The sequence below is a fragment of the Piliocolobus tephrosceles genome, chromosome 16 (assembly GCF_002776525.5).
Source record: "Piliocolobus tephrosceles isolate RC106 chromosome 16, ASM277652v3, whole genome shotgun sequence".
Taxonomy (NCBI): Eukaryota; Metazoa; Chordata; class Mammalia; order Primates; family Cercopithecidae; genus Piliocolobus; species Piliocolobus tephrosceles.
The window spans coordinates 56215882-56242920 of NC_045449.1; the positions used below are offsets into that span (position 1 = coordinate 56215882).

General features: G+C 40.1%; 1 protein-coding gene, 1 non-coding gene and 2 pseudogenes across 2 annotated transcripts in view; all 4 read left to right on the forward strand.

Annotated features, from left to right (window-relative positions):
• The window catches only part of EFCAB3 (EF-hand calcium binding domain 3), a 152902-nt gene that overhangs the window by 105524 nt on the left and 20339 nt on the right, over window positions 1-27039 (forward strand). The window contains exons 37-43 of the mRNA XM_023192335.1: window positions 707-760; window positions 4877-4927; window positions 9480-9570; window positions 13884-13960; window positions 17577-17720; window positions 18993-19064; window positions 20774-20894. Coding sequence (XP_023048103.1) covers window positions 707-760; window positions 4877-4927; window positions 9480-9570; window positions 13884-13960; window positions 17577-17720; window positions 18993-19064; window positions 20774-20894 — 610 coding nt within the window. The remainder of the gene's footprint in view (window positions 1-706; window positions 761-4876; window positions 4928-9479; window positions 9571-13883; window positions 13961-17576; window positions 17721-18992; window positions 19065-20773; window positions 20895-27039) is intronic.
• On the forward strand, window positions 8007-8537 carry LOC111526578 (annotated as a pseudogene).
• LOC111526584 lies at window positions 9622-9684 on the forward strand. Its single transcript, XR_002726428.1, has one exon. It is a non-coding gene; the product is annotated as a U7 small nuclear RNA (small nuclear RNA).
• LOC111526577 lies at window positions 23443-24204 on the forward strand (annotated as a pseudogene).

Here is a 27039-nt window from a genome sequence, read left to right on the forward strand (position 1 = left end):
AAAAAAAAAAAAAAAAAAAAAAAAAATTAGCTGGGTATGATGGCACATGCCTGTGATCCCAGCTACTTTGGAGTCTGAGGCATGAGAATCACTTCAACCCAGGAGGCAGAGGTTGCACTGAGCCAAGATGGTGCCACTGCACTCCGGCCTGGGTGACAGAGTGAGACCCTGCCTCAAAAAAAAAAAAAAGTAGAAATAGGTGTCTCTTTCAAAGACTCATCCTTGCCAGGCACGGTGGCTCACACCGTTATCCCAACACTTTCGGAGGCCAAGGCGTGACGATCACTTGAGTCCAGGAGTTCAAGACTAGCCTGAGCAACATAGGGAGACCCCCATCTCTACAAAAAAAAAAAAAAAAGTTTAATGAGCTGGGTGTGGTGGCACACATCTGCAGTCCCAGCTGCTCGGGAGGCTGAGGTGGGAGGATCGCTTGAGCCAGGGAGGTCAAGGTTGCAATGGGCCATAATCACGCCACTGCACTCCAGCCTGAAGGACAGAGCCAGACAGAGCCAAAACATAAGTTCATCTTTTTTTTCCATTATATTCACCTGACAGAAAAATGAATCCAAATTCCAAAGCAAACCAATGTCTCTAGTTCTTCTAACTCATGGAAGAATTTCAGCCTACTATGTTGTTTTTAATAATTTCACAACTTTTATGAATTTTTATGTGACTGCCTCTGTATCTAAACCAAAATGTTTTACAGGAAATGGAAAGATTAATGTTAAGTCAATAATGGAGGGCCTGAAGAAGTTTAAACGTAAGTGAAAATTTATGATACGATATAAAATTGTAATCTGATGCTATATGTGTATTTTTATCTGTGTTTTCTTGGTTATAAAAGTAATATGTGTTCATTATAGAAAATTTCTATATTTAGCAAACAACAAGATGAAAAAAGGAAATTTTAATAATTCTTAATTCTGTCCTCCAATGATAATCTATACTTTTATCACCACAAATTTTTTCCTTATGCGTACATAATTTCTGTGCATTTTTATCCATGTCCAATATATTTACATTCCATTTTCTTACTCATATTAAAATCTTACTTGTTTATAAATATAGCTAGGCCGGGCACGGTGGCTCATGCTTGTAATCCCAGCACTTTGGGAGGCCAAGGCAGGCGGGTCACCTGAGGTCAGGAATTCGAGACCAGCCTAACATGGTGAACCCTCATTTCTACTAAAATTACAAAAATTAACCGGGTGTCATGGTGTGCGCCTGTAGTCCCAACTACTTGGGAGGCTGAGGCAGGAGAATCGCTTGAACCTGGAAGGCGGAGGTTGCAGTGAGCCGAGATTGTGCCATTACACTCCAGCCTGGGTGACAGAGAAAGACTCTGTCTCAAAAAATAAATAAATAAATATAGCTAATAATCGAAAGTTCCTTTCTGGATGCCTCTGAAATTTAATACATAATCTCAGTACTTTTTGCTTGTAGGTCCCTTATATTTAACTATTTCTAAAATAATTTTCTTATTGTGAAAATGCCATGTTCCGTGCTTACACAGAAAAGAATGAATGGGAGATTTGAACATTATGCTGTGAAATTGATCAACAGAGGCAAGGTAAAACTTGTCTCTGCCCTCTTCCCACACACGTACAACCTCAATCTTGCATTCATTTTTAAGTAATTTTGGTTTGTTCTCTGCATCTGCATTCCTAACAAGTGTGACAAAAAAGAAATTTGCTGTGTCTCTGCAAGCCTGACTGTTTCAAAAAAGGAGGATGTTGCAGGGCATGGTGGCTCACTTCTGTAATCCCAGCACTTTGGGAGGCCAAGACAAGCAGATTGCTTGAGGCCAGGAGTTGGAGAGCAGCCTGGACAACATGGCAAAACCCCATCTCTACACAAAATTACAAAAATTAGCCATGTGTGGTGGCATACACCTGTAGTTCCAGCTACTCGGGAGGCCGAGGTGGGAGAATTGCTTGAGCCCAGGAGGTCGAAGCTGCAGTGACCTGTGATTGCACCACTGCACTCCAGCCTGGATGATAGAGTGAGACCTTGTCTGTAAAAAGAAAAAAAAAGGAGGATGTAAGAATAAGGTATGTTATGCAAGTATCCACAAAATGAATTTTAATAAAAAAATAAATTTAAATTCTAGGTACCCATGCCTAACATTTCCAAATTAGTCCTGTTGTATTTTATTTGTAAAAGAAAAATATATATACCTTTTAATAAGTCCAGTCTATCCCATCTATTGCTGTTTTTGTTGCTGGTACTGGAAAATTTTCAGGAATGTTCATCTGGTAGTTTTTATCCCCAGCATTTAAAATCATGTTACCAGTTGGAGATACTGGAAACCATCTCCCATGGCCATGTATAAGTTCTGTGTTCACCAATAAGTATTTTCTGAGCACCCAGACACTGTTCAAGAAAGTTTAGCAGTGAACAAAAGATAAAGCAAGGTTCCCGCTCTCACAAAAGCTTAGTTTTTGAGTACACAGTATATGCTCAGTAAATACTTGTTGATTACCTGATAGAGGTTCTAGTCTCCCGCTTTCAGATAATTAAAGATTCACTAACCAAAACGGCTGTATCAAGGTCATTCTTAAGATAATCCCTCCTATCTGGGCAACTCAGAACAAACAGTTCTGTAAAACTAACAACCCCAAGGTAACACAGGCGAGTCACCCATATCAGAATTAGCTGTTAACCATTTATAAAGCCAGGAAGGCACAACACTACAGATCTCTTTGCTTACTTTTCTATTATTCTTCTTTCTCCTCTTCCACTTTTTCTTTTTTTCTCTTTTATTATCTTCTCCATATCTCTAAAAATATATTTTTGTCTTTTGCTCCAGCTTCCCCTTGTTTTTCTAGTGTTATTCTTTCTTTTTCTTCCAGTCTCTTTATCAAATACATACATTTCACATGGCTACCCAGCTCACCCACATGCTTTCTTCACTTCATAAGCCCCAATCCACTTGCTGCCACTGAAATATATTTTATTCTGTGAAGTCTGCAGTGCCTTAGAGAAAATTTAGATGTTTAAATATGTTTCATATTTTTAGAAATTTCAAATACTGGTTTCTATTTCAAAGATTCACTCAATAATACTCCATTTTCACTTATAAAGTTTTCTTTGGCTGGGCACGGTGGCTCACGCCTGTAATCTCAGCACTTTGGGAGGCCGGGGCAGGTGGATCACTTGAGGTCAGGGGTTAGAGACCAACCTGGCCAACATAGTGAAACCCTGGATCTACAAAAATACAAAAATTAGCCAGGCTTGGTGGCACACTCCCAGCTACTTGGGAGGCTGAGACAGGAGAATCGCTTGAACCTGGGAGGCAGAGGCTCCAGTGAGCCAAGATTGCACCACTGCACTCCAGCGTGGGTGACAGAGCGAGTCTTAAAAAAAAATAAAAATAAAAAAAATAAAATTCTTCATATAAGTATTAAGGGACAAATTTTATTTCTTAATGCCATATTGACACATTTGCCTTCAAATGTACTACTGTGATTTAAGTCTTCACACTCAAATTTCAGATGACAGACATAGGCATAATGGCAATGGCACTTTTCACACTTAAATAACTTTTTCTCCTATTTCCATTTCACCATTTTCACTTTCTAAAGAATAAAGGTGAATTTCAGCTACATAAGCATGATAACATGGAAATAACATTTATATATTAACAACTTCAAGACCTGCTAAAATTTCTATTATTTGGTGGTGAACATTCAGAGCTTCACTCTGGCCTTCAGAGGCACTTGGGTTGTAAGGTTCCACGTGAGAATTTCTAAAACTGTACTTACTAGGGACACAGAGAAAGTCTAATATACATTTAGGAAAAAAAAGTCGCCATATAAAAATAAAGTCTGCTTCTTGTCATCTTCTAAGTCACATTCTCAACCAGAATGTTGCCACGTGCAGTATCTAAGAATGGCATAGGGTGCCTCTAGCAAACTAATATCTAGGAAGGGCGAAGAGCTAAGCAGTAGGGAGAGAGAGAATGACAGATCAGAGGCAGGGAAAGAAAAGATGCTTTATAGATGTAGGTTTTTCTGAATTCTACAGATTATGTGTTTTATATTAGAATTAATCCTTTCCCCATAGGAAAGATATTTCTTCTTTATATGTATTGCTTTCTGCATTATATATTACCTTATATAGCCTCTATAACCTAAAGGGATCACCAAATATTTTCCATGTTTCCATGTTTTCATCATCTGCCATGGACCTTTTTTGATATTAAAATAATACATTGTTGGTTTATCTGGCCAGGCCAAACCAAACCAAATACAGGAAACTGAGTTATTATAGCCACACTTTTCTCCTGAGTATTAATCTCCTCACACTTAGAAAACAAAACTACCCCACATTTTTAGAGGAAAAAAAAGAAAAAGAGTTAAATCTGTACTATTAAGGTTTTGGTTGGTTGGTTGTTCTGCCCATAGAAAGGGGTGAGGTGAAGGAAGATTTTGCAGTTAGTTAATTATACCCACATATTTCATAGGATAATTCACTAGAAAGAAATACCTATCTCATTAAAAGGTATCTAATTAGTCAATACCTTCCTAAACAAAGCATTCATGAAAATGAAGTGGGTAACAGATCATCATCTTGCTCCTGAATCAACAGATTTTCAAAGTCATTTCACTTCTTTGCATCCTAAAAGATGATAAATGAACAGTCTTGATTTCAGTGGTGACACTATAGTGCTTTTCAGTTTTTGCTTTTGGAGTGCAATACATTAAGGCATCAAAAGAAACAATATGAATGAGGATGGATACCACATATAACCTTGACATTTTCTTAATTTTTTCTCTCATCTGGGGAAAAAAAATAAGATAAATTATGCCCTCCTTGTCTACTTTCCATAACTTCAGAAATTTATGTAATTTTGATTCTTAATCTTGTCTTTAAGCAAAAGGAATGGCGACTCTGCATAAGCTGAAAACTGCAAATGATATTAAAGGTGAGTGTGAAAGCTGATGTGAAGCCATTGTAAAGATGGGGCTTAACACTTTGACTTACATTTTTTAATACCATAGTTACTTTCCCTAATTGTCTTATCAGTTTCTATCCTCCATCTACTTGTCCATAAGGTGAATGAACACCATTATCTCTCCAACTGTCTTTCTAAGTTCCTTGTGCCTTTATGGTCCACACCACACTGAATCATATGTAATTACCATGTATTTTATATTCTTTTCTAATGCTCCATTTGTGATTTTTTTAATCTCGAAGAACACTGTAGCCTATTTGGTATCACAGCGCAATTTACAAAGCAGGTGTTCCTGACTCTGCCATTAAAGAAATTAATTCAGTTCATTGGGCTTTAGTGTCCTTAGCAGTAAAATAAAATGAGTGAGGACCTGGAGCACTGGATCACACCTGTAATCCTAGAGCCTTGGGAGGCCAAGGCAGGAAGATCACTTGAAGCCAGGAGTATGAGTCCAGCCTGGGCAACTCAGCAAGACCCCCTCTCTATAAAAAATTTTAAAATTAATCAGATGTGGTGGTACTTGCCTACTGTAGTCCTAGCTACTCGGGAGGCTGAGTGGAAGGATCACTTGAGCCCAGGAATTGGAGGCTGCATTGAGCCATCACTGCATCACCGTACTTCAGCCTCGGCTAACAGAGAAAGAACTTGTCTCTATAAAAGAAAAATGAAGCGGGCATGGACACAGGAAGGGGAACATCACACACCAGGGCCTGTCCGGGGGTTGGGGGGCTAGGGGAGAGATAGCATTAGGAAAAATACCTCATGTAGATTATGGGTTGATGGGTACAGCAAACCACGATGGCACATGTATACCTATGTAACAAACCTGCACATTCTGCACATGTATCCCAGAACTTAAAGTATAATTTTAAAAATGTGGTGGGTTGGGGGAAGAATTAGGTTGATGATCTATTAGTTATCTTTCAGCTTTAAAATTCTAGGACTAATTTCTGTGACTGAAAGGATATCAATAAAGTAAAAAGACAACCCACAGATGGGGAAAAATACTTGTAAATTTTGTAATTGATAAGGATCTAGTCTCCAAAATATAAAAAGAATGCTGTAACACAACAATAAGGCTTGGCGTGGTAGCTCACACCTGCAATCCCAGCACTTCGGGAGGCCAAGGAGATCACTAGGGGCCAGGATTTCAAGACCAGCCTGGGCAACATAGTGAAACCCCATTTCTACCAAAAATACAAAAAAATTAGCTGGGTGGGCATGGTGGCCTGCACCTTGTAGTCCCAGCTACTGGGGAGGCTGAGGTGGAAGACTCACTTGAGCCTGGGAGGTCGAGGCTGCAGTGAACCATGATCCTGCTACTGCACTCAACCCTGGGCAACATAGTGAGACCTCACCAAAAAAAAAAAAAAAAAACAAAATAATAAATAAATAAATAATAAGTAGTCTTTAATATAGTAGGCTCTTAGTGAATAATTGTTGAATTGATTTATAAATTAAGCCTTCCCTTTCTTTCCTTGTTTGTTCCTGTCCAGAATGGGAGGCAGCGTACTAACTTTTAAAAGACTAGGTTAAAGTCAAATTATGCTCATAATGAACAAATCCCCCTAAGCAGGAAAGGAAACCTCTAGAATTGCTGCAAGTGAAACGTGAAGCACTTTTAGGGGCCCAACTACATAACTAGCTAAGCCTTGGGTGCCAGAGATATCTGTCCTTAGCCATGATAGACTAAAGACACCCCTAACTCCTGCACTAGAGGGTTTACAATGCCATGAGACATGTCAGATCATGAATACCTTGGTTTCTGCTTAAAACAATCTTTTCTGTAATTACTCTTTTGAAATCACTTTTCCCAATCATACTGAAGATTACAAGCCTATGAGAGTTTTTGTTGCCCCTCTTCCTAGGCTTAAACAATTAATGAAATGTTTCTTAATCACCATTCAGTGAAGGCAGCTGAGTAAAATATTTTAACTGAACAACTTTCAACTGCCTGAAGACTTTTTTTTTCTTTTTTTTTTGAGACAAGAGTCTCTCTCTGTCACCCAGGCTGGAGTGCAGGGGCGTGATCTCAATTCACCACAACCTCTGCCTGCTGAGTTCAAGTGATTCTTCTGCCTCAGCCTCCTGAGTAGCTGGGATTACAGGTGTGTGCCACCACACCCAGCTAATTTTTGTATTTTTAATAGAGATGGGGGGTTTCATCATTTGGCCAGGCTGGTCTCGAACTCCTGACCTCAGGTGATCCGCCCTCCTCAGCCCCCAAAGTGCTGGGATCACAGGCATGAGCCACGAGGCCCAGCCTGATGAAGACATTAACATGAAAATATATTAACATAGAACTTGAAACAAAAATTATCCCCCTTCCCTGAAATCCCAACAGTGTCAAAATGTTCCGATTTTATAAATCACACCCTCATATACACCAAGGGTGCTGAATGAACCACATTGAAAACACACTTGCTGTAAGGTTGGAAGGAGCTCCTGGATCATTCTCTCCCTCAGCTTGAGCCTGAGCAGTGAATGAGGTCACAGTTGTGTGATGGAACAAACCCTTTATTAGATTCCTGATCTGATTGAAGCCCAGAAGTGGTAGGTAGCACGGCTTAAAAGTAGGTAAATATAACGATTTTGTAGGATTCTATGCTAAGTCCTTTTTTAAAATCTATAATCTATGAGAATTGAAGGTATTTTTTTAAAGTAATGATTATTTTGAGACATGGGGATGATTTCACAGCACCTTTCAAGTGCCTGAATTGTTGAGCCATTCCGGAGTTCCCAGCTCTGTGGTAGGTTTTCAGATTTTGAGGACTTGTAATTGGTTTGTTTAGAAACAACTGCTTTCTGGGCTCTGAGGTGAAGACCTGGGAAAATGGATCAAATTCTAACCAAACATTCAGAGACCTTTTTTCCTCATGGTTGAATAGTATTCAATTATCCATTATTCCTAAGTCAGCAACCTAGTTTTCTTGTCAGTGAGCTATCAAATACACTCTACATTTTGAAAAGATAGTTGGAAAGAACAGAACAACAAAGGGGGAAGCCCTACCAACCCAGCTTCTGGTCCATAAGACCTCTTTCTCAAACTATGCCAAGTGGAAAGGCGACGGTAATTCACGAGTTCCTTCCGCGGTCTAGGGTAGCAGAACTGCATTGTATTCCACCCCCATTCCTACTGTTAACCAAGACCAGTTGGGTTTTTCCTCCCTGACTCCTCCGAGGTTGCACGCATGGAGGCCTCGCCGCCGCCGCTGCCGTAGACGCCCGCCCAGGTGCGCTAGGTCGCCTCCCACCTGCTAGCTGCCCTCGGGGGCAACCCCTCCCTCAGCGCCAAAGACATCAAGAGGATCCTGGGCAGCGTAGGCATCGAGGCGGACGACGACCAGCTCAACAAGGTTATCAGTGAGCTGAATGAAAAAAGCATTGAAGACGTCATTGCCCAGGGTATTGACAAGATTGCCAGTGTACCTGCCGGTGGGGCTGTGGCTGTCTCTGCTGCCCCAGGCACTGCAGCTCCTGCTGCTGGTTCCACCCCCGCTGCAGCAGAGGAGAAGAGGAGGAGGAGGAGGAGGTGTCCAAAGAGTCAGACGATGACATGGGATTTGGTCTCTTTTATTAAATTCCTGCTCCCCTGCAAATAAAGCCTTTTTACACATCTAAAAGCAAAAACAAACCAAAAACAGTGGGTTCCCAAGAAGTGACAGGGCAGGGATGAGTCTCCCAAAAAGACACCCTGGGAAAAACTACTTACTACTAGGCAGGTATCTAAGATGTAAACAAGTAGGCAAATACATTTTATTCTTTGTCAATTATGACTTGAAATGCTCTACTGATTTCATAATTAAATAGCATCTTTAAATAACTTTTTCCAAATATTTCCAGAATGCTCATTATCTGTGTCACATGGCACCATTTGTATTATTTAAAGTGCACAACTAGATGATTTGGTGTATGTATACATTGTTAAATAATCACCACAATCAGTCTAATTAACATATTCATCACTTCACTAGTTACTATTTTGTGTGTGTGTGTGTGTAGTGAGAACACTTAGGATCTAATCTCTTAGCAAGTTTCAGGTATACAGTACGGTATTATTACCTGTAGTCACCATGCTGTTCATTAGATCTTCAGAATTTATTCATCTTCAAACTTTGTATCACGGACCAACATCTCCCCATATCTCCTTCCTCAGCCACCATTCTACTCTCTGCTTCTATGAGTTTGACTATTTTAGATTACACATATTAGTTAGATCATATAGCAGTCTTTCTGTATCTGGTTTATTTCACTTGGCATTTATTTTTACATAGGATCAGAATGACACTAATTGAAGGGGAAGCAGTGACAAGCAACTTTGCTTGGAAATCTGGGAATAATAAAGGGGTGTTTCCATATGGCCTTCCAACTTTATGCATACCTCTAACTTGAGTTTGCATCTATTACCATTTCTTGAGGCCCTAGACGTTTCAAACTCCAGGCTTTGAGCTGAAAAAGTTGCAAAAGAATATAAAGAATTAATCTGTAAACTGATTTCTTAATTGTATATTCTGAATTCCAGACAGAATCACTGGCCACATGGCAGTTTCAGAAATTAAACCAAAATTTAAGCTGAATCCTCTAACAAAGGTACCCATCTCCCACAGTAAAAGGTAAGTAATGAATGTATTAAGGGTGATAAATTTATTATGATAAAGAATTATTAGTGCTACAGCTCTTTCAGAATTTTGTCTAGCAGGTTTTCCAATCTTTACCAAGAAGCCCCTAAAAAAAACAAAATTATTAAGATTATTGGCCGGGCGCAGTGGCCCACACCTGTAATCCCAGCACTTTGGGAGGCCGAGGTGGGCGGATCACGAGGTCAAGAGATCGAGACCATCCTGGTCAACATGGTGAAACCCTGTCTGTACTAAAAATACAAAAATTAGGCATGGTGTCATGTGCCTGTGGTCCCAGCTACTCGAGAGGCTGAGGCAGGAGAATTGCTTGAACTTGGGGTACAGAGGTTGCAGTGAGCTGAGATCATGCCACTGCACTCCAGCCTGGTGACAGAGCAAGACTCCATCTCAGAAAAAGAAAAATTATTAATATATTAAATATTCATAAAGATTATGATGAAACAATTAAAATACTCTTCAAATATTTATTATATGGTAAGTTTAGTTATAAAACAAAACATCGGAATTGAAGAGAAAGATTTTTTTATGAAAAGAAAAAGATATACATCTTTTTTGATAGGAAGAGCAGAATTCTCCCTCCTGTCCTCCCAAAGAAGAAGCTGTTTTTATGTTAGTATACAAAATACTCTAGGGGGCTCCAGGAGTTATAAGTTATACCTTGAGATATTTGGAGTGCCAGTTTAAAGAAGAAAAAATTTAGAGGATCATAAAGAAGACCTGAACCCATAACCAAGTCAAAGTGTAGAAAAAGGGTCTATATTTCAAATATAGCTGGTAAACAAAAGCTGGTAAGTCAGCCATGACTGACCCTGGGCTAAAATTGGGAAGGGAGATTTGCCTGTGACATTAACAATAGCTTTTTCTCAGTCACCTAACAACAAATTTCAATAAGCAGCCACTAATGACCAAAAATGAGAGCCTGATCTATATTTTATCAGATCATAAGAAGAATCTTTCTTTCCTCTTTCACAATTATCCATTTACTTTCTATTTTGAGTGTATCTTTTCTAGTGTCTTTGACTCTGCAAGCTATCTTTTGAGGTAGTGAGTTCCTTGTCACCGAAAGTAGTTAAGCAAAAACTAGACAACACTACATGTAAAGGGAATTCCTACATTAGATGAGAGGCTGGATTAGGTTCATTCCAAATGTAAGGTTCTTCAGTCATTTGAAACTTTGTAAAATAAAGTCTTTCTACAATGTTTGATCCAAGGTAAGGTTTGGAATTGTGCCATGAGTGTCTTTTTAAAGACAGGTAATAAGAACTTTACATTGCCTGGCCAGGCGTGGTGGCTCACATCTGTAATCCCAGCACTTTGAGAGGCTGAGGTGGGTGGATCACTTGAGCCCAGGAATTTGAGACCAGCCTCTACCAAAAAAAGATACGAAAATTAGCTGGGTGTGGTGGTGCACACCTGTAGTCCCAGCTACTCAAGGGGCTGAGGTGGGAGGATTGCTTGAGCCCAGGAGGCAGAGGATAGGGTGAGCTAAGATTGCACCACTGCATTTCAGCCTGGGCAATAGAGCAAGACCCTGTCTCAAAAGGAAAAATAAAGATCTTTACACTGCCTTGAATTCTACTTTCCTCCTGCTTCTTGAGAACATAGTATTTCCCTATCTACTGCATCTTTTACATCACATAAAAGAAATTTGTTTATATTTAGAAATACAGATGGTCCCCAACTTAACAATGGTTCAACTTACCATTTTTTGACTTTATAGTGGTACAAAAGCAATACTCATCCAGTAGAAACTCAAGTTCAGATACTCATACAACCATTCTGTTTTTCACTTTTAGTACAGGAGTCAATAAATTACATGAGGCATTCAACACTTTATTACAAAATAGGCTTTGTGCTGGATGATTTTGCCCACGTGTAGGCTAATGTAAGGGTTCTGAGCACATTTAAGGTAGGCTCGGCTAAGCTATGTAGGTTAGGTGAATTAAATGCATTTTCAATTTACAATATTTTCAACTTATGATGGGTTTATAAGGATGTAACCCTATCATGAATCAAGGAACATCAGTAAAATAAATATAAAATAACCTATCTGAATAAGGACAAACCCGAGCTTCAGAAATTACAGGTTGGGCACAGTGGCACACACTTGCCATCCCAACACTTTGGGAAGTAGACAAGGGAGGAACACTTGAGCCCAGGAGTTCAAGACCAGCCTGAGCAACATAAGGAGATCTTGTCTCTACAAAAAATAAAAAATTAGCTGGGTATGGTAGCATGCACCTATGGTTCCAATTACGCGGGAAGCAGATGTGGAAGGATTCTTAAGCCTGGGCGGTCAAGGCTGCAGTGAGCCACGATCACACCACTGCACTCCAGCCTGGACCACAGAGGGAGACTCTGTCTTGAAAGAATGAGAGAAAGAGAAGAAATTCAAGTAGGTAATAAAGAGGAAGCACCAGAAGAAGAAATCAATGTTAGTAAAAACTGAGAAAGTAAGACAAGTTAGATAAAATTCCACTTTCAAAAGTTAAGAACAGTTCTGAAACTATCACCCCCTTTTCTCCCAGGCCCCTCTTTGAAAATGAGTTGAATCTAATAAATACTTTAGGGGATACTAAATTAATAAACCATAATAATTTTTTGTTTAACTACAATGTTTAGTATTTCTTCTAGTTTTACTTTTCTTTTTTGAGACAGAGTCTCGCTCTGTCACCCAGGCTGGATTGCAGTGACGTGATCTCCACTCCCAAGTAGCTGGGACTATAGGCGCCCACCACCATGCCCAGCTAATTTTTTTTTTTTTTTTAATTTTTAGTGAGATGGGGTTTCACCGTGTTAGCCAGGATGGTCTTGATCTCCTGACCTCGTGATCCACCCACCTCGGCCTCCCGAAGTGCTGGGATTACAGGCGTGAGCCACTGCGCCCGGCCTAGTTTTACTTTTTAAACTGCTTCTTATAAAGCCACAAAACTATGAGATTTCATATTTTTTAACCTTTTAGTTCTACAAGTATCAAAACTAAGGCACTTTAAATAAATTTATAAAATTGATTATAATTAAATGTTTGAGTTAAGTCACATTTACTTAAATGTAATTAAATTTTACTTATCATATTATAAGTAAACCCAGTTTTACATGATATATTTTTGTGTTCTTAAACTAATAAATCACTTCAGATCTGTACAAAGTATCTTGAAAGTATTAATATATTCCTGCCTTTCCCAGATTTTACTTTCCTGAATAAAGGAAAGGTCACCCAGGGTTTCAGATTGTCAGAAGTGTTCTCTATCTTTATTTCTCTCTCTTACACACACATACATATGCTGGTAAAAATGCAATTTGACAATCGTAAAATAGTTGTAAAAAAGAAAGTTGTAAAATAGTCATAGATGCAAAAGTTTCTCTGTAAGGGTATTCACCACAACAATGTTTATACTTTTTTAAAATTTGAAACTCAAGGCTGAGAGTTGGAGCCAGAAAAAAAAGAAAATTGAAACAACTTCTATTTCTAACAACAGGAATAGTGTAAAGCATTATGGCCTTGATTTTTGGAGTCAGACAAATCTAGGTTTGAATCTCAGGTCTTCCGTTTACTATCTGTATAGCCTGAGACAAATAATTTAATTACTCTGAGCTTCGTTTCCTATTGTGTAAAATGGGGAAAATCATAACTGATTTTTTGATTGTTTGTTTGTTGTTTTTGAGATAGGGTCTCACTGTCACCCAGGCTGAAGCAAAGTGGTGCAATCTTGACTCACTGCCGCCTTGACCTCCCAAGCACAAGCATTCCTCCCACCTCAGCCTCCCGAGTGGCTAGGACTACAGGCCTGTGCCACCACATCTGGCTAATTTTTTTTGTTTTTTGTAGAGACAGGGTGTTGCTATGTTGCCCAAGCTGGTCTTGAGCTCCTGGGCTCAAGCAATCCTCTTGCCTTGACCTCCCAAAGGGCTAGGATTATAGCCACCATGGCGGGCCTGAAATTGTAATTTTTTAAGGGAGGGGTGTTGGGCATCCATGGCTGGATTAAATTATATTATATTATAATTATATTATATTATATTATAATTAAATTATAATTTAAAATTATAATTTTTTAAGGGGGGGTGATGGGCAAGTTTAGGGCAGAGGTGGATCTCAGTGGCCAACATTTTCTCACTGTTCATCCTGTAGCTATTGACTATCCTAAACAGAAGATCCCTTAGGATAGTAGACTGGATACATTGAGATGCTACAGTCATTCCAGTAGCAGAAACTGACGAATAGGACTGATGTCTGCTGGTTTCACATATGTAATAAATCTAAATATTTTCATATCTTTCCTCAGGGATAGAGACTTACCAGGATCTCTTCAATGCCAATTACAACACAAAGAAAAGAAGCTAAGTGCTTCACAAATGGCAGGTAATGAAAATCATCCTCAAAATTGAAGCATAGATAACAGCTCCTTAATATGTCTGATCCTTTCTTCTCTAAGAAAGATCTGAGATTTCACGGGTTGTCTACACCACCATCGTTTGAGAGAAAGGGAAAAAAACTTATATTTTTGTGAGACAGGAGGGAAATTGCTTTTAAATGGACATCTCCCTAGAATTTAGGCAGTGCTGGTCAAATAATTGTATTCAAAGAAGAACTTGTGGGTGTGGAAAAGAACAAATGCAAAAATAACAAAAATAACAAAAGAACAAATATAAATCAAGTAATAAAGAACACAAACACAGCTAGGATTTCTCAAAGAAAAAAATATAATGATAAAATGAACTACACTGGCTAAAGTTTATTCATCCAAACAACAAATATTTATTTAATGCCAAAAATATACTAGGCGTGGGAAACATAACAAAACAAGTCAGACATGGTAGGACCTGATAAGAAGTCTAACAGGGAAGACAGGCTGTTAAACCATGAACTTGCTAGGAGCAGTGGCTCAAACCTGTAATCCCAGCACTTTGGGAGCCTGAGGCAGGCCAGGCCAATCACCTGAGGTCAGGAGTTCAAGACCAGCTTGGCCAATATGGTGAAACCCTGTCTCTACTAAAAATACAGAACTTAGCTGGGCGTGGTGGTGGGCACCTGTAAGCCCAGCTATTTGGGAAGCTGAGGCAGGGAGAATTGCTTGAACCTGGGAAGCGGAGGTTGCAGTGAGCAGAGATCACACCACTGCACTCAAGCCTGGCTGACAAAGCAAGACTCCATCTCAGAAAAAAAGCCATGAACTTGCTGAATAAATCATTTAAATTACAATATAACACAAGTTATGATAGAGAAAGTATAGAGTGTTATAGGAGCTTAAAGGAAAGCCTCCTAATTTAGTCTTGTGAGGGAAGAAGGGGAGTCCCAGAGAAGGCTGAATGGCGACTAGGAGTAAATCAGGCAAATAGTGCTGAGAGGAGTGTTCTAGGCAAAAAGAACAGAATCTACAAAGGCCAGAGAAAAGGGAAAACATGATGCACTAGAAAAACTCAAAGAAGTCAAGTGTGGCTGTGTTTGGGTTGCGTCTGGTTTCTGGAGAGGCTGATGCTTTACCCCACTTAATTTAGAACCAATTTAGAAACTGACCCAGGAGACAGAAATGAATCAAAGAATCAATCGACTTTGACCAGCCCTGAGAGGGGCAGTCCCTCCAGGGCCAGCAAGGCCCCAGATAACAAAACATCAAATATGGAAACTAGAAAATGTGTTCCTTACAGTGCTTAATCCTCACAACTTTCCTATGAGAGGTTAATTTGTTCATTCTACAAATATTTATTGAATACTTCAAGATCCCTAGCATCTCCCATCCTCACTGTCAATAGGTCTCCTTACTTTCCTGAAGAAAACTGAAGCAATCAGAGTAGAATGTCCATAGACTCTCACTTCCATGTCTACCTCCTTACCAGCATCTGTATCCATATACTCTGCCTTCCAACAACTTTTTCTATTTGAGCAATAAAAATTAATAATACAGAATTGATTATAACCCAAAGTATAAAATAAACATCCATGAATCCACACTGATAGAAATAAATGACTAATTTTTTTTTTTTTTTTTTTTTTTTTGAGATGGCGTCTCACTCTGTTGCCCAGGCCGGAGTGCAGTGGTGTGATCTTGGCTCACTGCAAGCTCTACCTCCCGGTTCACGCCATTCTCCTGCCTCAGCCTCCCGAGTAGCTGGGACTACAGGCGCCCACCACCACGCCCAGCTAATTTTTTTGTATTTTTAGTAGAGACGGGGTTTCACCGTGTTAGCCAGGATGGTCTTGATCCCCTAACCTCCTGATCCGCCCGCCTTGGCCTCCCAAAGTGCTGGGATTACAGGCATGAGCCACCGCGCCCAGCCATAAATGACTAAATTTTTAATAGGAAGAAGAGACAAATGGCAGAGATAGCAATAGCTGGAGGGGGAAATGGGGTCACAATGTACTTTTTAAGGAAGAAATAGCAGAAGTTTATACAACAATAGGATTGATATAATAGAAAATGAAAAAATGATATTTCCCTTACCTAAGGGGGGACCCTTTCTTAGGTAAATTCTTTGAATATGAGAGAGGGGATGAGTTCCAATCCGCAAGGGAGGGATTGGCTCTGAGTAAGAGCACACAGTTTATTTGCAGCGCAGAGAGAAAGGAAGGTCATGCAGGTACAGATGCTGGTCAGGAAATAGACATGGAGGTGGGAGTGTGTAGGAATTCCATTTCTCCTCTTCCTTCTAATCATCCACCCAGAATTACTTTTTCTTTCTTCCATGGTATGTATCACCTTCTAAAATGGCATCTAATTTACCTATTAATTACATTTATATGAAGGCACAGATCTTTGTCTATTTAGTGTGCTAATATATCCTAAGCACTTGGAGCAATGCCTGGTCCATGGAAAGCATGCAATCAATATTTGTTGACTGCCTACTAACATGCAAGAGATAATGGGAAAAACAGAAACAAGTCAGAGATAGTTTGGTTCCAGCCCTAGAGAAGCCTACCTTTTATCAAGGAGAAAGATGTTACCTTTTTACATTACATACTTATAGAGCAGGTATCATTATCTCTGTAGGAGATTAATCATTCTTATACATAGAGATGCTGAGACTTGAACATGATATGAAGTAAGTTTTATTCTGGTGTCATTTGGAATATATTTTGTTCCCGGTTTATTTCCTCATTCACTAATTTCAGAAAATACTTATCTAATTTTGGCTCCAGTTAGTGCCTTGACTATTTCTTTGAAAACCTTTGGATCCATATAAAACACACACACATATATATAATTTGGGACCAATTTGACAAATTAGTTTTCTATTGCTGCTGTAACAAATTGCCACACACATAACAGCTTAAAACAACACAAATTTATTATCTCACAGTTCTATAAGTCAGAAGTGCAGGTGGGCACAGCTGGTTTCTTTTCTCTGTGTCTTATAGGACTGAAATTAAGGTGTTGGCCAGCCTGGCCTCTTATTTAGGGGCTCTGGAGGAGAATCTGCTTCCAGTCTCATTCAGATTTTTGGCAGAATTCTGTTCTTTTCTCTTGTAGGGCTGACATTCCAGTTTCCCTGCTGTTTATCAGCCAGGAGCTTCTCAGCCTCTTTAGCAGGCAGAGAAGTTCCTGGCTGATAAACCAGCAATGGTGGGTCAGGTCTTTCTCACGCTCTAAATCTCTCTGATTTCTGCCACATCTCTCTGGCTTTTAGCTATATAAGGGATCATGTAATTAGATCAAGCCCAGAAGAATCTATCTTAATTATATGTACAAAGTCCCTTTTGCCATGTAAGATAGCATATTCACAGGTTAAGGGATTACAGTGTGGATATCTTTGGAAGGCCATCTTACTTACCAACACTTGGTTTTGCAACAGTTAGTTCATTCCAGTTCAAGTTCCATGGAAGGATACTGTATAAGAAATGTCTATTAAGCACTCATTTTTTTCACAATCCTTTTTTTAGAACATGATCTCCAGTCAACTATATTGTCTATCCTAGTCCTATTAGTGTATATACTTCTTCTTGAATAACTGTCTTGAATAACTTAATCCTATTTCCCCAGCTTTCCAAGATGCCTACAACTTCTTCAACAAGGACAAAACTGGCTGTATTGATTTCCATGGACTGATGTGCACTGTAGCTAAGCTGGGAATGAATCTAACCAAGCATGATGTCTATAATGAATTGAAATGTGCTGATATTGATCGTGAGTCATTTGGCTTCTCATTGCTTTTCCCATAAAAGATTTTTGTGAATATATAGTTTTATTTTAATGACTATATAAACATGAGAAACAAACCTTATTTACTTGCCCCATATATATATATTTGTATATTTGTATATGTTTGTAGACTATATATTTGAATACTATATACAAATATACATATATGTATATATCTATATATCTATGTATACACACACATATGTATCCTTAAAGAGATACACACATATGTGTGTGTGTCTGTGTGTGTATGGTGTATGTCCCTTTAAGGAGGTCAGTGAGGTATGTGTACAAGTTGTGAAATCAAATTAATCCTAGAAAATGGACTATGTGAAAAACGCTGTGTAGAAGCCAAGAGTGATTGTCTGATTTCAGTATCAAATTCAAGTTACCTGTCCTGATGTACATGGAAGCTGTACATGGAGGGTGCCCTGAAATAACAGATACAAAAGCAGTAACAATGTTAATAATGACTCATTACCAAGAGAATTCAAGACTTTTGTTTCCGTTTGACTCAAAATAGAACAAATCTTTCTTTTTCCATCAAGTCCTACCTACACTGAATTTTAAATGCCATAGCACTTTTGTTGGTATTTTTAAAGCATACAGGTAATGTTTTTAGTGAATATACTGACCAAATTATTAGTAGCCCAAACTGATATGCTGTGTGAAAAATATATTCAGCATATTATCTCCTCTCACCTCTCTCCACCCAACTGTCAGTGCCCCATTCAATCAACATCAGTTCCACCTGTCATTCGATGTCACTTAAGGTGTCACTTGCTTCTACTAACCGTGTCAAATTTTTCTATTATTTTGTGGAAACACACACATACCCCTCTAATAATACTCATCATCCTTCAATTTTAGAGGAAATGGAATACAGCTTGGGGATGTTAAAATAGGAATAATAGGGGCGGTTATAGCATGGGAAGACAGGGCAGATTCCTTGCAAGCATGGCCAGGCTCTGAGAAAAGAGCAGGCGGACAGACTGCAATGGCTGGGTGCTCCTGGCTGGATGTTTACAACCACTGTTGCTTCTGTGGGCTGTGGAGGACTCATGTAATGGTGCTAAGACCACTTCAAGAAGACCAGGGCTCACCTGAGCATATTTCCAATGCTCTTTTTTTGCTCAATTCAAATGCTCTTTTTTTAATATTAAATCATCCAGAATGTTTTAATTTTTACATTTAATATATACTCTGATAATTAAAATACATCTTATCATTGTCCTGAGTCTCAGATTTTTGTTGCAGGAGATGGGAAGGTGAACTTCTCAGACTTTATCAAGGTGCTAACAGATAAGAATCTCTTCCTCAAGGCAGTGGGTGAGTAGAGACCTTATGAACAGAAGGCAGTTGGGCAGCTACAACTCACTGCACAGTAAACATCATTCACAGGCTTCCAGTTGGGAGACAGGTCAGGAAAGTGTAGTCTGGGATGTGAGTTACTTTTGAACTGCTTCTCCAGAACAGTATCTGCTAAACAAATTGGTACAGTATTAATTACATCAGGCAGGCACTTGCACTGTCTAAATGCCTCCTGCAGGAGACACTGCTCTTTGGTCTCCAGTGAGAACACTGAGTGAGTGACTGGTGTAGAAAAATTTGGCTGCCTTCTATAATGTCTGAATTCTTTTTTTTTTTTTGAGACAGAGTCTTGTTTCGTCGTCCAGGCTGGAGTGCAGTGGTGCGATCTCGGTGCACTGCAAGCTCTGCCTCCCGGGTTTATGCCATTCTCCTGCCTCAGCCTCCCAGTAGCTGGCCCTATAGGTGCCTGCCACCACACTCGGCTAATTTTTTGTATTTTTAGTAGAGATGGAGTTTCACAGCATTAGCCAGGATGGTCTCGATCTCCTGACCTCGTGATCCACCCACCTCAGCCTCCCAAAGTGCTGGGATTACAGGCGTGAGTCACCGCGCCTGGCCTATAATATCTGAATTATTTACCAAGTGTATGCACTACTTTGAGAGGCATTCCTTTTATTTAAAAAAAAATTTTTTTCATAAAAAGAAAAATGCACTCTCTCATGTAAATCTAGGGTGTCGATAATTTACTGTTCTTGAAAAAATAGCTTCCTCACACTGATGAAGCCTCTACCCTCAGTGCTAGGGCTGAGAGTCTGCTGTAGGTTAGAAAGCATTAGTTAAGGTGTCACATGCTTCCACTAACTAATAGAAAATAATTTTTCTGTTATTTCTCCCCCAAGGTTATAAATGATGTGTAGGTGTAGTTGAAATATTGTCATTAATCCCTTCATGATTTGTTTATAAGTTTAACAGCCTGCCTTGGAAAAGCTAATCATTATTCATGTTTTCTAGGATAAACATTCCAAATTCTGGCCAGGCGTGGTGGCTCAAGCCCGTAATCCCAGCACTTTGGGAGGTTGAGACGGGCGGATCACGAGGTCAGGAGATCGAGACCATCCTGGCTAACATGGTGAAACCCCGTCTCTACTAAAAAATACAAAAAACTAGCCAGGCGAGGTGGCGGGCACCTGTAGTCCCAGCTACTCGGGAGGCTGAGGCAGGAGAATGGCATAAACCCGGGAGGCAGAGCTTGCAGTGAGCTGAGATCCGGCCACTGCACTCCAGCCTGGGCAACAGAGCGAGACTCTGTCTCCAAAAAAAAAAATTCCAAATTCCAAATACTGTATACAGTTTTGAAAATATATTCATTCATAAGCTATGAACTGTTCTTAGGATAAAGAGAAGTTATTTCTTACAAGTAGTACTATAGTAATGGGAGTTTGCCTAGAACCAGGAAATAATCATTAACACAAAATTCATGTTTGTGTTAAAAATATTACTACATTTGCTTAGACGTTATTGAACTAAAAGTATTTTTTAACATTCCATTTTATTCTGTCTGCTCAGTAACCAAAATGGCCTTTCTACCAAATAGAACAGACTTTTAATGTTTTACTGTACCTCTAGTTCCTGACTTGATATTATTATTATAAATAGTCAGTAAAGACATGGTCGATTTCTAATTTCAGAAGGTGTTTAAAAATCTATCTTTTGTTTTCCCTCCATAGCTCCAGAAAAGGAGACCTGTTTAGATTTAGCTGGCAACCCAGGAATCCTATTGTTTGAAATCCTATCAAAGCTTCTAGAGACTTCAGCCTTACCCAGAAAGTCTATACTAGAAATAGTAAGGTAAGTGAGAAGGAAAGGAGCAGAAACAGCCTTCTCAGAAGCATTATGAAGATATTAACATGGCAGTCACCTCTCACTGACATCCAACTCCACAGGGTCTGGTCCAAAACTAAGGAAAAGAAGGTATCTGGGCAAATGCCCTTGTGCTACAACGTGAGACCTTATTCCTTCATCTCCACAATCCTGCCCAGTTCTAAAACCGCAAGGCTGACCTCAAACCGCTTCAGGATGCCACTGAGGACCTAAGACAACCAACAAATGTTAGCCTCCTCTATCTCAGGCCAAAGAATCCCAGCAGAACAAGACTTTTCCAGGAATAATTTTGGGTGGGCTTAGAAATCTAGTTTGGAATATAAGATGCTCTTGTTCATGCTGAAACTACCAGGGGCTCTTGAGATGAGGTACAGCAAATTCAGACCTCTGAAAGTAGCCTTTGGACTAGAGCGGAGCCAGAATTAGACTTGAGACTAAAGGATGAGGAAACATTCTCATCCTTTAAACCTTTAATTCTCATCCTTTAAATAAATAACCCACACCAACTGTGTTATTTATTCCAGCAAGTAGTGCTGAAAGTAAATCACTTCAATCTGTTTTTATCATTGTCTTATAGAAATTAAACAAATGTTGCTATTACCAGTTTTTTTCAGCTCATACTCCTTCAAAGCATTCCAGTCTCCACCTAGAGAGACTTAAGAGTATAGAATACCACCAACAATGTAAAAATATTCTTCTGCCCCTCAATAGGTAGTCTCTTTATACTCTCCTATCTCTTTGTCAGATGTAGAATAGAGGATGCACAAAATTCTACTTTTCATTCCAACTCAAAGACACTTAGTAAAGCCTAATGTTGGTACACAAATTCGATACATGGTTTAACTTCTCCATCTCAGTTTCCTCATCTATAAAAAGAGAATGATAGGCTGGGCGCCGTGGCTCAAGCCTGTAATCCCAGCACTTTGGGAGGCCGAGACGGGCAGATCACGAGGTCAGGAGATCAAGACCATCCTGCCTAACACGGTGAAACCCCGTCTCTACTAAAAAATACAAAAAACTAGCCGGGCGAGGTGGCGGGCGCCTGTAGTCCCAGCTACTCGGGAGGCTGAGGCAGGAGAATGGCGTAAACCCGGGAGGCGGAGCTTGCAGTGAGCTGAGATCCGGCCACTGCACTCCAGCCTGGGCCACAGAGTGAGACTCCGTCTCAAAAAAAAAAAAAAAAAAAAAAAAAAAAAGGGAATGATAATACCTACCTTATAGGACAATTGTGAGACTGATGTGTGACAATACATGTGAAGTGCTTAGCATATTATAAGAGCTCAATAAATGTTAGCTATTATTATCGTGTGGAAGTAACTAAACTAAGCACACACATACTATCTTGAAAATTGAAGCTTCAGCTGGGTGGTGACTCATGCCTGTAATCCCAGCACTTTGGGAAGCTGAGGCAGGCGAATCACAAGGTCAGGAGTTTGAGACCAGCCTGGCCAACATGGTGAAACCCCGTCTCTACTAAAAATACAAAAATTAGCCGGGCGTAGTGGTGGGTGCCTGTAATCTCAGCTACTCAGGAGGCCAAGGCAGGAGAATAGCTTGAACCTGGGATGCGGAGGTTGCAGTGAGCCGAGATCACTCCACTGCACTCCAGCCTGGGCAACAGAGTGAGACTCCATCTCAAAAAAAATAAAAAAGAAAAAAAAAGAAAATTGAAGCTTCGTTTAAAAAAAATTATAGCCAACCACCATGGCTCGCACCTGTAATCTCAGCCACTCAGGGGGCTGAGATGGGAGGATAACTTAAGACCAGAAGCTCCATACCAGCCTGGGCAACATAGCAAGACCCCCATCTCTACAAAATTTAAAAAATTAACTAGGCATGGTGGCGAATACTTGTAGTCCAAGCTATTCAAGAAGTTCATTTGAGCTCAGGAATTTGAGGTCACAGTGAGCTGTGATTGTGCCACTGCACTCCAACCAGGGCAACAGAGTGAGACCTTCCTCTAAAAAAAAATAAAAATAAATTTTTTAAAAAAGAATATACATATTATCGAATTTAATCCTCACCTCCCTAATGAGTATATACTATGATCACTCCCACTTTACAGATGAAAAAGCTGCAGCACAGGTCAGTTAAATAACTTGCCCAAGAGGGAGTTGTACCTATATTTTAGCACAGTCTGATTCCAGAACTCATGCTCTTATCTATCTCCCTATACTGCCTCTCACACCCAGTAAGTGTTTAGGAAATGTTAGCTGATGTTGGCATTTTTATTGTTATTGTGGCGTGGCTGTTACTTATCTGGTTATCTTATCTGGTTATTATTTATCTGGTCATCTTGCTATTGCCTGATACCTAAGGAGATTAAAAATGTTTAAGACATAGTATTTAATGTATAAATGGAGACATTTTGAGAGGCTAAGGTGCATGGATCATTTGAGCCCATGAGTTTGAGACCAGCCTGGGCAACCTGGTGGAACCCCGTCTCTACAAAAATTAGCTCTTTCTTTTCTTTTTTTAAATTAGCTCTTTTACTCAGGCCTGTGGTGACAACAGGATGGGCAAGTGTCATGGACTTCATGCTGCTAGGAAGCCCCATAGTCACTGACGAGTCCAGAAGTGGCATGATAAACAGTACAAGAAAGCCCATTTGGGCACAGCCCTGAAGGCCAGCCCTTTTGAGGGTTGCATGAGAGGTGCTTCTCATGCAAAAGGAATTGTGCTGGAAAAAGTAGGGGTTGAAGCCAAACAGCTAAATTCTGCCATCAGGAAGTGTGCCAGCATCCAGCTGATCAAGAATAGCAAGAAAATCACAGCCTTTCTACCCAATGATGGTTGCTTGAACTTTACTGAGAAAAACAGTAAAGTTCTTGTTGCTGGATTTGGTTTAAAAGGTCATGCTGGGCTGGGCATAGTGGCTCATGCTTGTAATCCCAGCACTTTGGGAGGCCAAGGCGGGTGGATCATGAGGTCAGGAGTTCGAGACCAGCCTGGCCAACATGGTGAAACCCCATCTCTACTAAAAATTTTTAAAAATTAGCTAGGCATGGTGGCAGGCGCCTGTAATCCCAGCTACTCAGGAGGCTGAGGCAGGAGAATCACTTGAACCTGGGAGGCAGAGGAGGCAGAGGTTGCGTTGAGCTGAGATCATGCCACTGCACTTCAGCCTGGGCAATGAGAGCGAGACTCCATCTCAAAAAAAAAAAAAAAAAAAAAAAAAAAAGGTGATATTCCTGGAGTCTGCTTTAAGATTGTCAAAGTACCCAATGTCTCTCTTCTAGCCCTATACAAAGGCATGAAGGAAAGACCCAGATCATAAACTTGAATGGTGAAAACACTGTAGTGATGGGCTAGGTGTGGTGGCTCACGTCTGTAATTCCAACACTTTGGGAGGCCAAGGCAGGTGGATTGCTTGAGGCCAGGAGTTCGAGACCAGCCTGGTCAACATGGTGAAACCCTGTCTCTACTGAAAATAAAAAAATTTACCGGATGTGGTATTGTGCGCTTATAATCCCAGCTACTCAGGAGGCCAAGGCACAAGAAACGCTTGAATCTGGGAGATAGAGGTTGCAGTGAGTCGAGATCGCACCACTGCACTCCAGCCTGGATGACAGAGTGAGACTTAGTCTCAAAAATAAAGGAAAAAAAACTGTAGCGGTAAATTTTTGTATGCAAAAAACAACAAAAAATTAGTCACCATGGTGGCACACACCTGTTGTCTCAGCTACTTAAAGGGCTAAAGCAGGAGGATTGCTTGAGCCTGGGGGTCAAGGCTACAGTGAGCCATGTTCACCCCACTGCACTCCAGCCTGAGTAACAAAGTGAGACCCTCTCTCAAAAGAAAGAAAGAAAGAAAATAATAATTGTATGTGTATACACACACACACACACACATATATGGAGAGAAAAGTCAGAAATATGTGGATATTTAAATAAATATACAGAAGTAAATTAATTCAAAATATGTTAAATAAATGTCAAATAAGTGGCAAAGATAATTCATTTAATTTCCTGAGAAAGCAAGTCTTGATTTGGTTAATGGTAGAATTTGATAGGTTTTCACATAGTTGATACCATTTATTGAACATATATTAAATGCAAAGCTCTGAGCAAGCACTTTACATACATTAATTTTTCCCTGGCTAATAACTGGTCTCCCTGCTTGCACCTTTGACTGCTGCTCCCCTGCTCAGCCTGCTGAACAGCCTACTCACAACACTCCCTGTGCCTAGCTGACTCCTTGACTCCTACGGCACCAAATGAGTCTTCCAAACACTGCAGATCATATCACTCCTCCACTCAAAACCTTCAAAACCCTCCCATTTCCCTCAGAGTAAAAGCCAAAGTCTTTTTTCTTTTTTTCTTTTTTGAGACAGGGTCTTGCAGTGGCACCATGATAGTTCACTGAAGCCTCAAGCTCCCGGGTTTAAGTGATCCATCTCAGCCTCCCAAATAGCTGGGATTACAGGTATGCACCATCAAACCTGGCTAATTTTTCTATTTTTTGTGGAGATAGGTATTCACTATTTTGCCCAGGCTGGTCTCAAACTCCTGGGTTCAAGAGATCTGCTCACCTCAGCCTCCCAAAGTGCTAGGATTACAGGAGTGAGTCACCGCCTGGCCCCAAGCCAAAGCCTTTACAATGACATATTGGCCCTCTATGTGCATTGCATTCCCCTTTGACCTCTTTGACTTTGTCTCTGTTACTCTGCTCTAGCCGTGCTGGCCTCCTTACTCTTCCTCATATACATCAAACACGCTCCCACCTCAAGGCCTTTGTTGCACTTGCTTTTCCCTCTATCTGGATACTTTTCCCCTGGGTAGACCATGACTCACTCAACTCACTCTCACTACCTTTGCGTCTTTGTTCAAATGTCATCTCAGCAAAGCCTTCTCTAACCACCCTGTTTAAAACTGCAACCCTCCTACCACTCCCTGTCCCCACTTCTCTGCTTTATTTTTCTTCATACTATTTATCACCTTTTAATATGCAATAAAATTTACTTAATCATTTTATTAACTGTATTCTCATGCTAGAATGTAAGTTCCTTGAGAACAGGAATTATTTTTTGTGTGTTTTATTCACTGCTATCTTCTCAGTATATATTATAGGTAAAAGCTTGATATACACCAAGAGCTCAGTAATTATTTGCTGAATAATTTAATAGCCTAATCAAACCAGTGAGGTAGGTCCATTTAATAGCCTAATCAAACCAGTGAGGTAGGTCCTGATACCTCCATTTACATACAGGCAAGGAGAAAGAGGCACAGAGAAGATCACACTGGGATCTCCAGCCCAGATCTTCCCTCTAGGGTTTCCATCTGCCTACTGGGCATCTCCATTTGTAAGCCCCGCAGCCACTTCAAACCAAAAAGGTAAAAACTTAATTTATCTATTTGTCCACACATACTTTTTTTTCTTAATTTTTTAAAATTATACTTTAAGTTCTAGGGTACATGTGCACAACGTGCAAGTTTGTTACATATGTATACATGTGCCATGTTGGTGTGCTGCACCCATTAACTCGTCATTTACATTAGGTATATCTCCTAATGCTATCCCTCCCCGTTCCATCCACCCCACAACAGGCCCCAGTGTGTGATGTTCCCCACCCTGTGTCCAAGTCTTCTCATTGTTCAATTCCCACCTATGAGTGAGAACATGCAGTGTTTGGTTTTCTGTCCTTGCGATAGTTTGCTCAGAATGATGGTTTCCAGCTTCATCCATGTCCCTGCAAAGGACATGAACTCATCCTTTTTTATGGCTGCATAGTATTCCATGGTTTATATGTGCCACATTTTCTTAATCCAGTCTATCATTGATGGACATTTGGGTTGGTTCCAAGTCTTGGCTATTGTGAATAGTGCCACAATAAACATACGTGTGCATGTGTCTTTATAGCAGCATGATTTCTAATCCTTTGGGTATATACACAGTAATGGGATGGCTGGGTCAAATGGTATTTCTAGTTCTAGATCCTTGAGGAATCGCCACACTGTCTTCCACAATGGTTGAACTAGTTTACAGTCCCACCAACAGTGTAAAAGTGTTCCTATTTCTCCACATCCTCTCCAGCACCTGTTGTTTCCTGAATTTTTAATGATCGCCATTCTAACTGGCGTGAGATGGTATCTCATTGTGGTTTTCATTTGC